The sequence below is a fragment of the Toxorhynchites rutilus genome, chromosome 2 (assembly GCF_029784135.1).
Source record: "Toxorhynchites rutilus septentrionalis strain SRP chromosome 2, ASM2978413v1, whole genome shotgun sequence".
Taxonomy (NCBI): Eukaryota; Metazoa; Arthropoda; class Insecta; order Diptera; family Culicidae; genus Toxorhynchites; species Toxorhynchites rutilus.
In genome coordinates, this window is record NC_073745.1 from 28,094,810 (window position 1) to 28,109,917 (window position 15,108).

Below are 15,108 nucleotides of genomic sequence, written 5' to 3' on the forward strand. Positions count from 1 at the left end.
AATATTTTTAAAATGTATATTATTTCATTAAAAACGTAATTTTTATCTCAAAAAAAAAATTAGAATAGCACTTACAATTTCCAATAAGTTACCCTTACATCAGAAGATGGACCCTTTTACAGGGAAAAGATTTTTCTAACAGCAATGTTTTCATGATTTTTTTGAAAAAATTACTACTAATTCTAATATAGAGATATAGTGTTTTCGACAAAGTTTTAGATCTTATTGGAGCGGTGGAGTTGCATAACTCAACTCTTCGGACGAATTGGCATGAAATTCGCATAAGGTAAATGATTTTGGTTTGTTCAGTCGAAAATATGATCATGGTTTGTGTTTGTCCACTTTTTTGAATGCTCTAATTCAGCACACCTTTGTCAAATCAGGTATTCGAATGTCGAGCTAACTTTCAATCGATCACAAGATGATTATGTGGCACGTATTCAGACCTTTTCTGGATTATAACGCTTACAAATATTGTAAACATCAAGCTTGCACACCATTAGTATCAGATTTACATAGCTAAACCAATAAATTAACACATTTCGATGACCTCAATTCTGATCATGAGTTGTCCAATTCACTAATGTTGTTTTGTCCACATAATTTCTATGGCAACCGCTTGGCGCGCTGCAGTTTGTTTATTGTGTTCTTCGTGCATAGCAGAAATAAAGTTTCTCTGTGTTAAGTGTGTTGAGGTGAACACTTTCAAAATGCCCAAGAAATATTCTGAATATTCTGAAGAAAGCCTAAATAATGAATGGATCAACATAAAGACAGTAAACTCAAACAATGATAAATGAAACATCTACTTGAAAATTCGAATGTTTTCATTCAAAAATGGTGATTTCTAAAACCGTACAAACCATTATCATTTTTTGGACAAACCATGATCATAATTTCTCTTTGAGGAAAATCGTTAAAAAACATAAAAATTAGAATAATTTCAACGCCTTATGGTAGTATCAGCAACTAGAGACTTGGGGCTTTTCAAAAAACCCAAACTCGTATCGATTATATAATATGTGATTTTCATTAAGAAAAATCGATTGCATTTACTAGTTGCATAAAAACACCCTAAATCAGACAAACCAAGATCACCATATATATATATATATATATATATATATATATATATATATATATATATATTTATTTATTTATTTATTTATTATTTATTTTATATTTGGCAGACTTATCTCACGCCTAGTTAAGGCGAACCTAGCCAGATTTTTCACCTGCCCCCGGGCTTCTGAATGCCAAAGGGGGACTAGGCTCTGCGGAATGCACGTATCTGCATGCTCGTGCTGTTTCAGTCCTGACCGAGAAATTGTCGGACAATCGCGCAGGTGCTAAGGATGACCGACTTTTGGATGCCGGCCAATTCCTTCTCCATGTTCAACACCTTTAGCGCTTCCAGAAGTGTCTTCGGGACAATTCTAGTTCTAGAGAGAACGACTGGAACAATTCTTGGGACCTCCCTTAGCCCCCACAGTTCCTTGAGCTCCACGGCCAATGGTCGGTACTTGCAGATTTTGCGACCGTGGGTCTCCTCCAGATTCTGGTTCAGTGGAATAGCGACATCGATGATGGTGACTTTGCGGTCGCTCTTGTCGTAAACCATTATATCTGGACGGTTGTGGTGGATCGAGAGGTCGGTCAGAACAGTGCGATCCCAGTACAGCTTGAAACGGTCATTTTCCAGGACAGGTGCAGGCAGGTACCGGTAGTTTGGTACGTTGTCTTCCAGTAGAGCACATTGGAGCGCCAGTTGTCGATGAACAATACGGGCCACGTTGTTGTGGCGCTCGGTGTAGGCTGCGTTGGCCAAAACGGGACAGCCTCCCAAAATGTGCTCTATGTTTTCACTTGGTTGATGGCACATCCGGCAAATGTCATCAACGTCTTGATGCCAGACGTACCGCCTGCAGTTTCTCGTCGGCATTATCCTGTCCTGGATGGCTATCATGTCGGCTTCTACTACTGAAGAGAGTTCACCACGCGTTAGCCACAGATTAGATGCGGCCGTGTCGACGTGTGGCCGGTCCAGTTGATGGGGGTGGGCACCATGCACTGCCTTCTGCTTCCAAGCTGCAATCTTCTCCTCCACTGTCTGCAGATTGCAGTTGAGTTGGTACTCCGCTTGCGCCAAGTGCAGAGCGCTGTATCTTCTGTCGGCGGCGCAGACAGCCCGGTATAGCGCGTTTTGGTTGGCGCGTTCTGCGAAGTACTCGCGCAGTTGTCGTACCTGGGCAACACACAGTGCAGAAATGTCGACGATTCCAAGTCCCCCTTCTTTGCGTGGTAGTGAAACTCTCTCCAGTGCCGATTGAGGATGGTGCATTCCGGCCTCTTTGAATGCTTTCCTCATCCTCCTCTCAAGGTCCTCTAGGTTAGTTTTGCTCCATTTGACTACACCAAAACTGAAGGTCAGCAGGGGAACCGCGAATGTGTTGATCGCGCGTACCTTGTTCCCCGCGTTGAGGAAAGTCCTCAGGACACAGTTCACTCGACTCAAGAACTTGTCTCGCAGCTCCGTCTTGATGTCGGAGTGGCGAATCCCGGTGAGCTGTCGGAATCCAAGATATTTATAGGATTCGCCACGAACCATGTCTCTTATAAACTCGCCGTCATAGACCTCGTAGCCTCCGGATTCGGTAAGTTGTCCTTTCAGCAGGTGGACACAGCGACACTTGTCGACTAAGGTGCAGAGACGTGCTCCACTGCCTCATCGCATGCTGCAGGAACCTAACGTCGACGGGATCAATTTTGTAGAGCTCCAATACCCGGACGAGAAACGAGTGAGGTATGGAGTCATAAGCCTTCTTGTAATCGATATAGGCCATGCTTAGGTTCCGCTAGTTATAAACCGCCTGGCCGACTATGGCTGCGTCGATGATGGCCTGGTCTTTGCAGCCATGCGTATTTTTTCTGCATCCTTTCTGCTCTTCTGCAATGATATGGTGTTGTTCGCAGTGGGCAGAAACTTTGGCGGTTATGATGCTGCTTAATATCTTGTACAGACTCGATAGGCACGTTATCGGCCTGTACTTTGATGGGTTCAATGTGTTGCTGTCTTTCGGGAGGAGGAATGTGACGCCACGGGTGGCGAATTCAGGGAGGTTGTGTGGGTCACGTAGCACCTTGTTGAAGCACTCAGCTATCTTTTGATGTGCGACGGTCAGCTTCTTGTGCCAGAAGTTCTGAACACCATCGGGGCCCGGTGCTGCCCAGTTCCTCAGGTACCGCGAGGCTTCGCGGACATCGTTCTCTTCGACGATGATAGCTGGCATCTCTCCAATTTCACCACAACTCTCCTTCTCCCGTCTTAACCACATTTTCCCGTCGCGATGTTGTACTGGGGTCTCCCAAATACCAGCCCAGAAGTTCGTCACATCGCTAATATCTGGCAAACCTCCGCGGTAGTCGGGCTTCTCGTCGCTAATGTGGTCGTAGAACGCTTTTTCGTTATCTCTGAACATCCGATTTTGTTCCTGGCGCTTTGCAGAGTCCGAGTAACGTTTCAGCCGTTTGGTTAGGACGCTCAATTGCTGTACCAGTGTGTCGAGTTTTTCCGTCAGCTGGTGAGCTCCCAGCTGGCGAAGTTCAGTAGGCCGCACGATCACAGCAACTTGGCGACATAATTTCACCGATCTGCTGCCTCTTTTGTACGCCATCAGTCTTCCAATTGCGGCGCGCTTGTTTAGGATCCGTTGCTCCAATCTCCTTCGCCATGGAGGCTCACGCCTTTCACGGAGATGTTGGAGCAGTCCGCCTCTTGGCCTAATACGGTATCCTAAACTTTTGGCGGTCGCCACAGCAGCACAGTAAACTTTCAGTTGCAGCTCCTCCATGTTCTCAGCATCAACCAAGTGCAGCGGAAGAACGTGCTCGTTCATGAGCTTTACTGCACTTGTCAGCCTGCGGGAATGCTGCAACTTCGGGATCCTGGGGCGCGACAATGGGTCTGTGTCGCGGAACTGTGAGATCGCCTCGTCGTAGTGGAAGACCAGATCGCGTAGTAGTTGTTGATCTGGCTGTGGGTCTTCCGGCTCAGGGGGTTGTAGTACTGTGGCCTCCACTGGTGCTGATTCGCGTGCCCCACTCGCGAATGAATTGCTCAGCCGTACTGAACTTCGTCTCGACACATCGCTTGCTCTGTTGTTCCTGGAGCTTATTGCTCTCTGCACCTGCTGCTTGATCTCGTCGATTTGCGTTTGGAAGAGCATGTTGTTGCGTACTATCGCTCTACGCCTCGCGTTCATCGCGTTCTGATCAAGCCTCCCGACGAACTCTGGATACGCTTCCTCGAACATTGTTAGTATTCGAGGGCGACCGCTCATGTCCGTCTCCAAAGCAGTGCAGATGTAATAGGCGCGGATCACGAATTCGTTCATTTCGTGTGTCCACATGATCCGGCGCCTAATGGTACCCACAAGTGTGGACGACTGTCGTCTGGCAGTCGCAACACGTCTCGTAGGCGCAGCGTTTCTTGGGTGATGTCGATGGCTGCTGTTTCCGTGTGGCGGTAGCTCTTCGGGTTGAACCCGGCTGGTGGCCCGCTCTTGCACATCGCCCTCCAGCCGCTGGCCGCTCGCTCTTACGCCCGTTCCAGGACCAGCTCCAGTTCGGGTGATCGCATTCTAATTACTCTTCGTGATCGTAGCTCCATTTTATTGGGTGTATCTCCTTTGCCCGGGAGACAGCGGGTTGGCAAGGCCTCCATGACCCGGGAGGCCTTCCCCGGGAGAGATATAGCGCTCTGACTCGCTCGCACCCCCTCACTTAGCCACTTTCGACACCCGTTCTCGGAGCCAAGACCAGGTGTGTGTTTCCATTTCACGCCCGATCTAAAAATGTCGTCATATGATCTTCGTGGAGGCGTGAGATAGGAACATTTGAGACCAACAGGCAGGCTCCTACCCTATGTTGATCCCCATTTGAGAACCAAATATATATATATATTTTTTTTTTTCTTTTTTTTTCTCTATTATATTGACATTCAACACTTTTGCTGGCTCGTCACTTTACTTCCATTTTTGGAAGAATGTCGGGAGTGACGTCAGATCGCCTCCACAAATCTGTTTATTTTCGTTTATACATTCTATTACTTCAACTATTTCTGCCTAAAAATCTGCTGGTCATTCTCCCCATAGCTACAGCGATCCCAGCCCCCCACCCCCCTTTAAAAGAGGGGGGTAGAGTGTCTAACCACCATAGAAACATGTATTGCACCCTAAAACCTCCATATGTCTAATTTGGTTTCATTTGCTTGGTTAATTTTCGAGTAATGCAGACATTTGAGGGGCTTAGAATGCAAGGGGTGTAAGTGACTTGATCGATTCCTCTTCATCAGCTTTCTCTTTTGATCATAACTTAACTGCAAACACATTCCTAGCTTATTTGACAATGTGGACGATATGTCAGAACCTCAATTATCGGTTTCTATAGCTAAATCGAATTGGAACGTTTTTGTGAGCCGAGTTATTCGCGAAAGAAAAAGTTGATGAAGAGAAATCGATCAAGTCACTTACACCCCTTTCCTTCTGAGCCCCTCATTTGTGTTTCAGCTGCTGCTGCTGAATCGACGTTACTTTTTTGTTGCGTGTTTTTGACTCGAATTCAAGAAAATACCGATCCCTGTTTTTTTTTAGATCTCGATATTATCTCTGAACTATGATCTATGATCAGACAGAACCGACTCTTAAGAAACGTGTCAGTTATGATTTTTTTCTGAAATAACCGGGCTGCACAGTGTTAGTTTCTCAAGACTTCTTGTCTGAAAGCGTTTGTGAGCGTTGGTTCATTACCTTTATTAGCGATATCTATATTGCTTGACAAGAAACATTCAAAAATTCCCTCCTCGGTTGTCAATGTCGTTACTTAACCACATAGTGTGATCAGACGATGATGAAGTTTTTATTAATACTACCCCTTTTCCCGATATTGCAGATCGTCCTTCAACTCCTGTGCCAAGTAGAATGGAGGAAGTGAACCTTCTGAATAGATCTCGCATTTTACCCAGCAGTAAGTATGTGACTAAAACTACGACCACTATGACACGGGTCGATTACAACGTTCCTTTGCCGTCACCTGGTGCCATCACGAATTTAAACCCGTCAAGTGGAGTCAGCGAAAAACAGCATGCTTCTTCTGCTAACCATCACCACCACCACCACCCCCATCCACAACAACCCTCCACTCCGGCACGTACCAAATCCGAAGTCAACTGTACGAATTCGTCAATAGCTGCCATTATCCCCGATGACGACGACAAAGAGTGCGATTCGATCAGTTCCCGGAGTATCTTCGTGAGCGATGACTGTGATACAACTTCATCCACGCTTATCAACTTGTGCACCGAAGATTTGCCATCGAACCATCCCCCAGTGTCATCGGGTGTCACCCCTATCTCTCTTCGAAGCTGCGCAACACCCTTACCTACTGGTGCCCTTCAATCGGACGAACCTCTGGATCGACCTGGTTCACGGGTTTCACGCATCAGCAACAACTCCCGTCATCCGGCAGCGAATGCCGGCAGCAGGAGGAGGCGAACTTCTTCGGCGTGTAGCAAATCATCCACCCTTCAGCCGATCGTTTGCTTGGAGAAACTCAACTGTTCCTCGATGCGAACCCGATCATCCTCCCGAACTCCCGTCAAAACGTACAAACGGTCGGTGTTCACTAGTGCGCTCATCAGTTCTTCCGGGAAACCGTTGAAAAAGAAGAGGAAGAAAAAACACAAACTCAACGGGAACAGTTCATCGGCATCCGGCGACACGTCTTCTCCGATTTGTCTCCTAGAGGATGATCATAATCCCCCCGTCACCGCGGCAACCACAGACACAGCCAGGACCACCACATCGGCAGGATGCGAAGGAGAGCCAGACCTGTTGGATGTGGATCCGAGCCATATCAGTGATAACCCCCAGCGGCGGTCCACAAAAAATCGGCCTCCAACGCCGAGTCCGATTAAATTCTCTCCCCGGAAGCTGCGGAAACCACGGGGGAGGTGGTACAGGGAAAGATAGGTAAGTTCCGCTTTCGCGCAATGAGTCAAACGTCTTGTTTTTGTGGTGCGCACACATTTTGTGGATGTGTAGGCGTTATTCAATCTATGAGTCACTTCGCTCTGTGAGTCCAAAAAAAAAAAAGAAATCGTGAGAACCAAGGCTAACAGTATACCGATATTTATTGGAATGTGTATTAGGAGGAAACTGCCGCGCAGAGAGAACTGCGGCGAAAGCAGAAAGGAAGCAAATCGTAGCGCGCGCTTAATAACGACAATGTTACGTTTTGTTTTTTTAGCTTCGCTTCCGTTTGTTTGTTTTAAATACGGATGGAAACCGAAGCTGCTTATGAATGTTTTTTAAGTTGTACTATTTCTCGTTCAGACTATTATTAATAAGTCTAGCTGTGTAGCGCAAGTTAGGTAACTATTGAACACATACAGACAGGAAGAGTTTTTAGACGGGAGATAGGAATCCATTTATTCATTAGTTGTATACATTATTTTCCAAATGCCGTAGCTAATTCAACAAGCCAAGCAAGTAAATTATAATGAAATGAAGAAGGAGAACGATGAACGTAAGGGTAACGTAAACAGAGAAAAAAAGTCTAGAAAGCTTACGAACTATTAGTACGTGGATACATAAAAAACAAAAAAAAACCTTCGAGAAAATCATTTTAAATTATAGTGTCGGAAAAAAATTAAAACCCATGATGATAAACCATCCTGTAATAAAGAAAACGATGTTCAAAAGATTAAGATGGACTTCGGATCGTCAGGTGAAATAGAATGAAAGAAAGCATGTTCTGTCTGTTGCAGTTTTTTTTTCGATGAGGCGATGTTCTTTTTAAACGTTGAGGCAATTTTTATCTTTTCTGCATTCGATTTTTGCGTGTTCTTCATTAATATTTTCAATCATTATTATGATGTCCTTGTTTATACTTATTATGCTTATTTCATATGTTACTAAAATAGTAATTAGGGTTTTATAGGTTGAGTTCAGAAGAAGTAGAATGAATAGTAAACGGATAAGCTCTTGCAAGGTAAGCCTCCAGAGCTGCAAGTTCTACATTCCACACTTTATGATAAATATTATCATATATTGGAATACTATATTTTAAAAACAACTGGTGCCGTTCGAAGAAATCCTGAAATTGTGAAATGTAGAACTGGTAGCTCTGGAGGCTTACTTTGCTAGAGCTTATCCGTTTTATTCATTAGTTTTAAAATAATGACCGATAAATCGAATAGAGCTGATGAAATTTATCGTGATGCCACTTTGGCCTACTTTACGTAATCTATATTTCTCACGAACCTAAACGTAATTCATACGACATCATATCTACCAAGGACTCTCTGAGCAACTGCTATTTTATTGCTACGGAATGTTTTTGATTTGATTCAAGAAAAGGCTTCGTGCAATTATTGGTACACCCATTCCTCGCTTTACGGTCTAGATACGTTCCTGGGCCGCTGAGAAAAAAAAGCCGTATAAAGAATTCATTATTCCAATACAAATTCATACAAACTCTATCGGATCGGTTCCAAGCTTGTTCAACGAAATACCGTAAAAAGAGCGGTCGCATAGCGAGTTATGGGTGTATCTATTTTAGTATGATATAATTTATTTCGTCTTTGAATTTGTTCGAACAGATACCATGCAAGTCGATAGCATCGACAGAGTGAGAGCATGTGATGCAAGTGTCATAGTTTTTCGAGTTGTTTGGTTTGCTTGTTGCATATTTTCAAATAATTATTTTGTTTTGGTTTGCGTCCCTGATATTTTCTTTTGGGAAACATTTCAAAAATGCAATTGCAACACATGAAATTCGAGTTCGGTAAAGGTAGGTTTAGAGTTCCCGTGAACGTGAACGCGGACAAACACGTTTTTGTTAATAAAGTCTGCTTCATTTAATATTGGAACACAAACAATTGCGTGTAGTTCAGTCATTTATTAACGAATTCATAATTTATTTTTCATACAAATGTAGCATTTTTTTACTCTTTCATAAAAAAAATTATTCATTGCTGTTTCGAAGAAATTCTCGTACTTTTCCCGTAATACCGCACATTAGGCGGCGCACACCCTTTTCGTCCACCGTTTTGGCGATTTGATTCCACCAGTTCTTCATTTGAGTCATGTTCCTAACAAGTTTTCCCTTTGCCTTAAGCCTCCGCTTCGTGATTGCCCAGTATTTCTCTATCGGCCGGAACTGGGGGCAGTTTGGGGGGTTGAGGTCCTTCGGTATTACGCTGACCCCGTTCGTTGCGTACCATTCCATAACCGTTTTGCTGTAATGGCAGCTTGCGAGGTCCGGCCAAAACATTACTGGACGGTCGTGGGCACGAATAAACGGCAGAATCCGTTTCTGTAGGCACTCTTTTTTGTAGACTTCTGATGTCATTGTCTTGTCAGTGAGAAAGACTTTGGTTTTCTGTCCACAACTGCATATCCCCTGCCAAATCATGTACTTGCGGGCGAATTTATCCGCAAACACGAACTTAAATTTTGCAGGTACATCCCCCCGAGCCGTCGCCAAATAAAATTTTTGACCTGGGATTTGCCCAAAGTCCGCCTTCACGTAGGTCTCATCGTCCATCAGAATACATCCGTCGAACTTGGTCAGCACTTGGTCGTACAGCTTTCGAGCACGGATTGTGGCCACATTGTTCTGCTTCAGCGTCCGATTTGGCTGTTTGCTGGCTCGGAATGACCTTATTCCTTCCCGGAGACGAATTCGTCGCACCGTACTGTGAGCGGCCTGGAACTTATTGGCCAAATCGCGGTCTGAAAGATTGGGATTCCTCTTGACGGCCTTGATGACTTTCCCACGCAGTTTCCGGTCGACAGTTCCACTCCGACGCTTCGAATGCGGCTTCCGAGCCGTCGTCAATGTTTCCTTGTACTGCTTGATAACACGCCATACGGTATTTCTGGGCATTTTAAGCTGTTTAGCTAGCTTAGATGCCGACAACAATGGATTTTCAAGAAAACTGTGCACAATTTTATCTCTCCGTTCGGCTTCCATGGCGGTTGTTTACAAAATGCTATCGTTTGGTGTTATGACATAAATACATGGTTGAAGGTCATGAATTTCCTGACACGTGGGTGAAAAAAGTTTCCAAATCCGTCCACTAGGAGCGCCACAATGAGCAAAAGAATTTGTTCCAATATTAAATGAAGCAGACTTTAATTCATCAGTCCATATATAAAACGCGGGGAAAACATCTTGAAACAATAGGAAGAAACATTTTCTAGTCGAAAAACATGTTTAAACACAATTCATATTGATAAAAGTGGAGTAATTCAATATTTCATAACGATTCTGAATTTTCACCGTGGAATCGAGATGTTGGTGAACTCACCATAGTTCACCGACTTCGACGAACGTGAACGTGAAAACAGTGGTGAATATAGATGTCAAAATATTCCCCTTTATTCCGCGCGGCGAATGAGGTGAGATGGCTCAAGTCACTGCATTCCTGCAGGCGAATGGCGTGACTATAGTTTACCACTAGGTGAGATTTGAAGTCGTGTCCTCATATGTTATCGACTCGGGCATCAAAAAGAAGTTGAAAAGTACCCCCTTATTCCACGCGGCGAGTGACGTGAGATAGCAAAGTTTCTCGCTTCATTGTGGAAGCTACCTTACTTCTCAACTTCTTTTTGATACCAGAGTCGATAACATATGAGGACACGACTTCAAATCTCACCTAGTGACAAACTATAGTCACGCCATTCGCCTGCAGGGATGCAGTGACTTGAGCCATCTCACCTCATTCGCCGCACGGAATAAAGGGGGTAATGTAGCTTCCACAATGAAGAGATGCACTTTGCTATCTCACGTCACTCGCCGCGTAGAATAAGGGCGATTTCCTTGTTCATGTTCACGTTCGAATGTCCCAAGGCATTCTGAAAATTATTTCACCGTGAACTGTAAAAGGATATGTTTAGCAATTTTCAAGTTTTCAATGAACATTTTGATATGGATGCAATTTCATTCAAACGGATCTCTGCGCGGGTTAAAAAACTTCGTTGCTTCGGGTTGATTCGTGAACAACTGTATATATTATCCGAATTACTTTATTGAAGATCGATGTTTATTCACTTCACGTTTACTGCCGAACTTTTAGTATGAACGTGAACGTGAACAAAATCATTCTATTCACCACGATTTTTTGAGTTGTTTGTTGGTAATGTAGTTCACCGTGAAATGATCGTACTATTCCACCACCTGTTCAAGTTCACGTTCACGGGAACTCTAAACCAGGCTTAAGAGGCTGGACCTGATCACGAACATCACTGCCTAAGCGTAAAGGCGCGTCCACATCATGCCGAATGATGCCGATCGGTCTGTACAAGGCGGCATATTCGATTCGTTATGTAATGTGAACGCCCCATCGGGTGCACGAAGCCGAAGTCCCGTTGGATGCACGAAGTCGTCACGAACACACAAAGCACAATGTCGTCAACGCTAATTTACTTCGTTTTGTTTTGGTTCGACTTTCTCGAACCGGACCCACTTGTTTCGGGTTGGGTTCGGTTTGATTCTAGTCGGTTTTCGGCAGGTCGGAAAGCCCGGGCGGTACGTCCACATTTAGTCGTCCAAGGCCGATTGGCGTAATGTGAACGCGTCTTAAGAACACACTGGACGGCTTTCCCGCGCGGATTTTGGTATGACAAACCGCCGCGGGGCCTCGATAATGGAATGTGAATGAGACGAAATACACAAGGCGGGGGCGGGTGTGTACGGTTCCAAAATCACTGTTGTACGGTTCCTTATTCGCTGCGGTGGCTCGATGGAGATGATACGCGTAACGGTTTTGTGAGAGTATTAGTGTTTATGCGCTTTTGAAAGGTGTAAATAAAGCAAGGCAATAATAAATGTACTCTCAGGTGAGCCAATACGTGAAAACCACTATGCGGTCATGTAGGTGCGGATACTCGAGTTCCATCTAAATTGTCGAGAAATGCAATATTTCAGACGTTTGTGATCATCTTCTCTCTCTCTCTCTTTCGCTTAGGTAAACATCCCCTCTTCCGTTTTCCACCGTTCTGTCTTTATATACTACCCTTCTGATCCGCTTAATGTCCAAACAATTGTACCTTGTACCGTAGACTCGTCTTCCATCCGTCTATAAAAATATTATAATGGCAGATAGTGAAACCGTCGAAAGCCGCTGAATGTGTTTTATATCAAGCTCCTGCTACGACTTGTCATTGCGAAAATCGCGCGATAGAGCCGTCTAGTGTGTTTCCACACTAATACGCTTCACGTCACTTCACAGTGAAAACGAGGCGAATTGTATACAACGTTATTACGGCTGCCACCGTGTGTGTAGAATCCGGAAGAGTTCATCCGTCGTGACCAACTGTGATGAACTCGGTGTTATTATGAATACCACGATACTGCCATGTCACGGAGAAAAATAAGTTTATTTGTCACTTGCGTTTTAGATGGCGAAAGCTAGTCACGCAGAATGGAGTAAGTTTTATTTTTTTATTTGTTTAGATTTTTTGCTAACTTTTTGAATCTTGTCTTGCTTTTTAAGGAAGAAAAGATAAAAACAGCAATTTGCCCGCTTGGTGGCATTTTTAGAACGAAATCCTGACGTATCCAGAGGACGTAAATTTGTTTATTGGGATTTGATAAATGTACTATGGGATGTAATTGGGGACTAAAAATGTAGTTCCCGTAGACCGATTGAAACATGGCGAAAGGTCTAATTTCGATTGTCCTAATTGAATAGAATTTTTTTGTTTCTATTTTATGGATTAGACTAACAGAGAGTTGCAACCCCATAAAATGGCAAAGGAGGCCTCTGGCCCAAAACGATCATTATAATTGATTATGTATAATATTGATTTGTTGATATTTTGAATATAAAATAATAACTGTAATGTTTTTCCAACATTGCAGAGCTGGTTTTTGTAATTCAAACATTCGCATTTGGTGGACAAGACCCGAATCAGGACGATAGTTCCATCGAATAAGGCTATTGATCTTTTATTTTACGTAAAAGATATTTTCAACGATATTGTTTACAAGACATTCTTTGAATGAAAGAATATTTAAGTTTCAAATAAGGAAAAAATAAATCTATCATTGCAAAGCTTTTAAATTAATCATTTTTAAATTATTGTCTAGTTCTTTTTCCATAATTTTGATATCCGTCTAAAGAAAATCTGAATGATTTTCTGCTTTTGGCAAATTCCTTGAAACTCATCAGATGTTTCATAAGAAAATTATGCTTCTGACCGACGCTACTGACCAGTTTCTGTTTAAATAATTATATCAAACCTCATGTCCCGTATATCAAATTACACGAGAATGGGAAGGATAAGAGGATTAAACTTCAGAATCCCATATGGCAGTAGCTCAGATTATACTGATCATGAGATGGATAAATTCGGGTTTATTCTGAGATGTAGAAGATATTATAAACGGTTCTTAAAAAATGGTTTTAACGTTGACCTATACTAAAAACTTCTCACTATTCAAACGAGTAAGACAGAGCTGTGTACAAGAGTATGCGAGATATCGATTATTAAACTCATTATAGCCATGCTTTATTTCTATAGTAATTTATAGAAAGAGGAAATAAAATTACATTCCCATATGTTCAGCAACTACATTATTCAAGAGCAACCTAGTATTTCTCCTCATCTTTGAACCAGCGTTTGATTCAGCAACTAACGCACCAAACAAATGATTCACGGAATAAGTCCGAATAACGTTGTAATCATCGAGGTATAATCGCAAACTTGTCATTCTAAAACATACGTTCAATTAAATGGAATATTATCTCATACACTTATTTATTTTACTTACATAACGTTCAAACGCCCAAAATTATGCAACCAACATGTCTCTTATAAACGGGAATGAACTCTTTCACTTCACGGAGTTTATTTTTACACGCAACTGTCCGTGACAATGATGATAGACACAACAAGATTAAGTGAAATGTAAGTGACGTGAAAGCGTTTGTGACCAGCATTGCCAATGTTCCAGTTCAAACTGGATTGTTCTGTATCATTCGACCTTGATTCGATCTGTCTTTTCTGCGACAGGCGAGGTTGTAATTCGGTTCTTTCCATTTTGTTCAATCGGTCGGTGTTTTGTCGAAAATTCCAAAACGAAGAGCTTTCTCGAATGGTGGAAACTTATCAAACTACTTTAAAAACAGGGTATCACTCAATTGTTAATTTTATTTAACAGCCTACCCAAGAATCAATGTGCTACACTGTGTTTCAATTTATATAAATATCGGATGTTCCAAACCATTCTGAAGTTCAGACCAATTGATCAACCATTTCATTCGCGACTGGTACAATGTCCATAGAAAGAAAACTTACCCGAAATAGTTCTGAGTTCTGAGTTTTATATAAACATCAGATGTTATAGATCCTCTAAAACATTCTGAAGTTCAGAAGGCCATAGAGTAAATGGTTTCCATTGACCTTAATTGATATGAATAAAAAACCCAAGTAACCTTGCTTCCGTTTGGATATTAGTTTCCCATTGTCACTCGAAGGAATTTTAGTTCTAAATATAATTGATTTAATTAATGCAAACAAACTCCCCTAAATAGCTAATAGATAACATGCATAAAATGCATGTGAACCATAGTGTATATTTTGCAAGAAAGCATACTATGCATATTTTTTCAAAAGTACTTTAGTAAGGGTCTCTCATCTTGATCTTGATACCGAAATTTGGTTTGTACCACCCTAATATAAGATGTAAATTAGCAATGAATAATATAAAAAAATGAGAAAAATAGCTTCTCAATACCAAAATTTTATAATTTCAATACCAAAGTAATACTTGAGCAACGTTGTTTGTGATTATTTGAGCAATGAATGAACGAATTTTGATAATGAGATTGCTGTTGACATATATCACCTTCATTGATAGCAGCAATGGTAGAATTGACATAGATGAACTAAAATTTAGTTTCGAAATCGAGGTTGAATCAATTATGTAAATAATTTTTACCAAACAAAAACGACAAATAAACGTATTTATAAAAAAAAAAAAAGTATTGAAATAACATTATGAGAAGTTGTTTATGGTATTTTACCTCGTATCTCATAC

The 15,108-nt window shown here is 42.3% G+C and overlaps 1 protein-coding gene across 3 annotated transcripts in view; it reads left to right on the top strand.

The window, feature by feature from the left end:
• Positions 1-7,765, top strand: part of LOC129764885 (protein chiffon-like) — a 68,707-nt gene extending 60,942 nt beyond the window's left edge. For all 3 annotated transcript variants that reach the window (XM_055764444.1, XM_055764446.1, XM_055764447.1), the window contains one exon: positions 5,950-7,765. In XM_055764444.1, the coding sequence (XP_055620419.1) occupies positions 5,950-7,028 (1,079 nt within the window). In that variant the 3' untranslated portion in view covers positions 7,029-7,765. The remainder of the gene's footprint in view (positions 1-5,949) is intronic.
• The last annotated feature ends 7,343 nt before the right edge of the window (positions 7,766-15,108 follow it).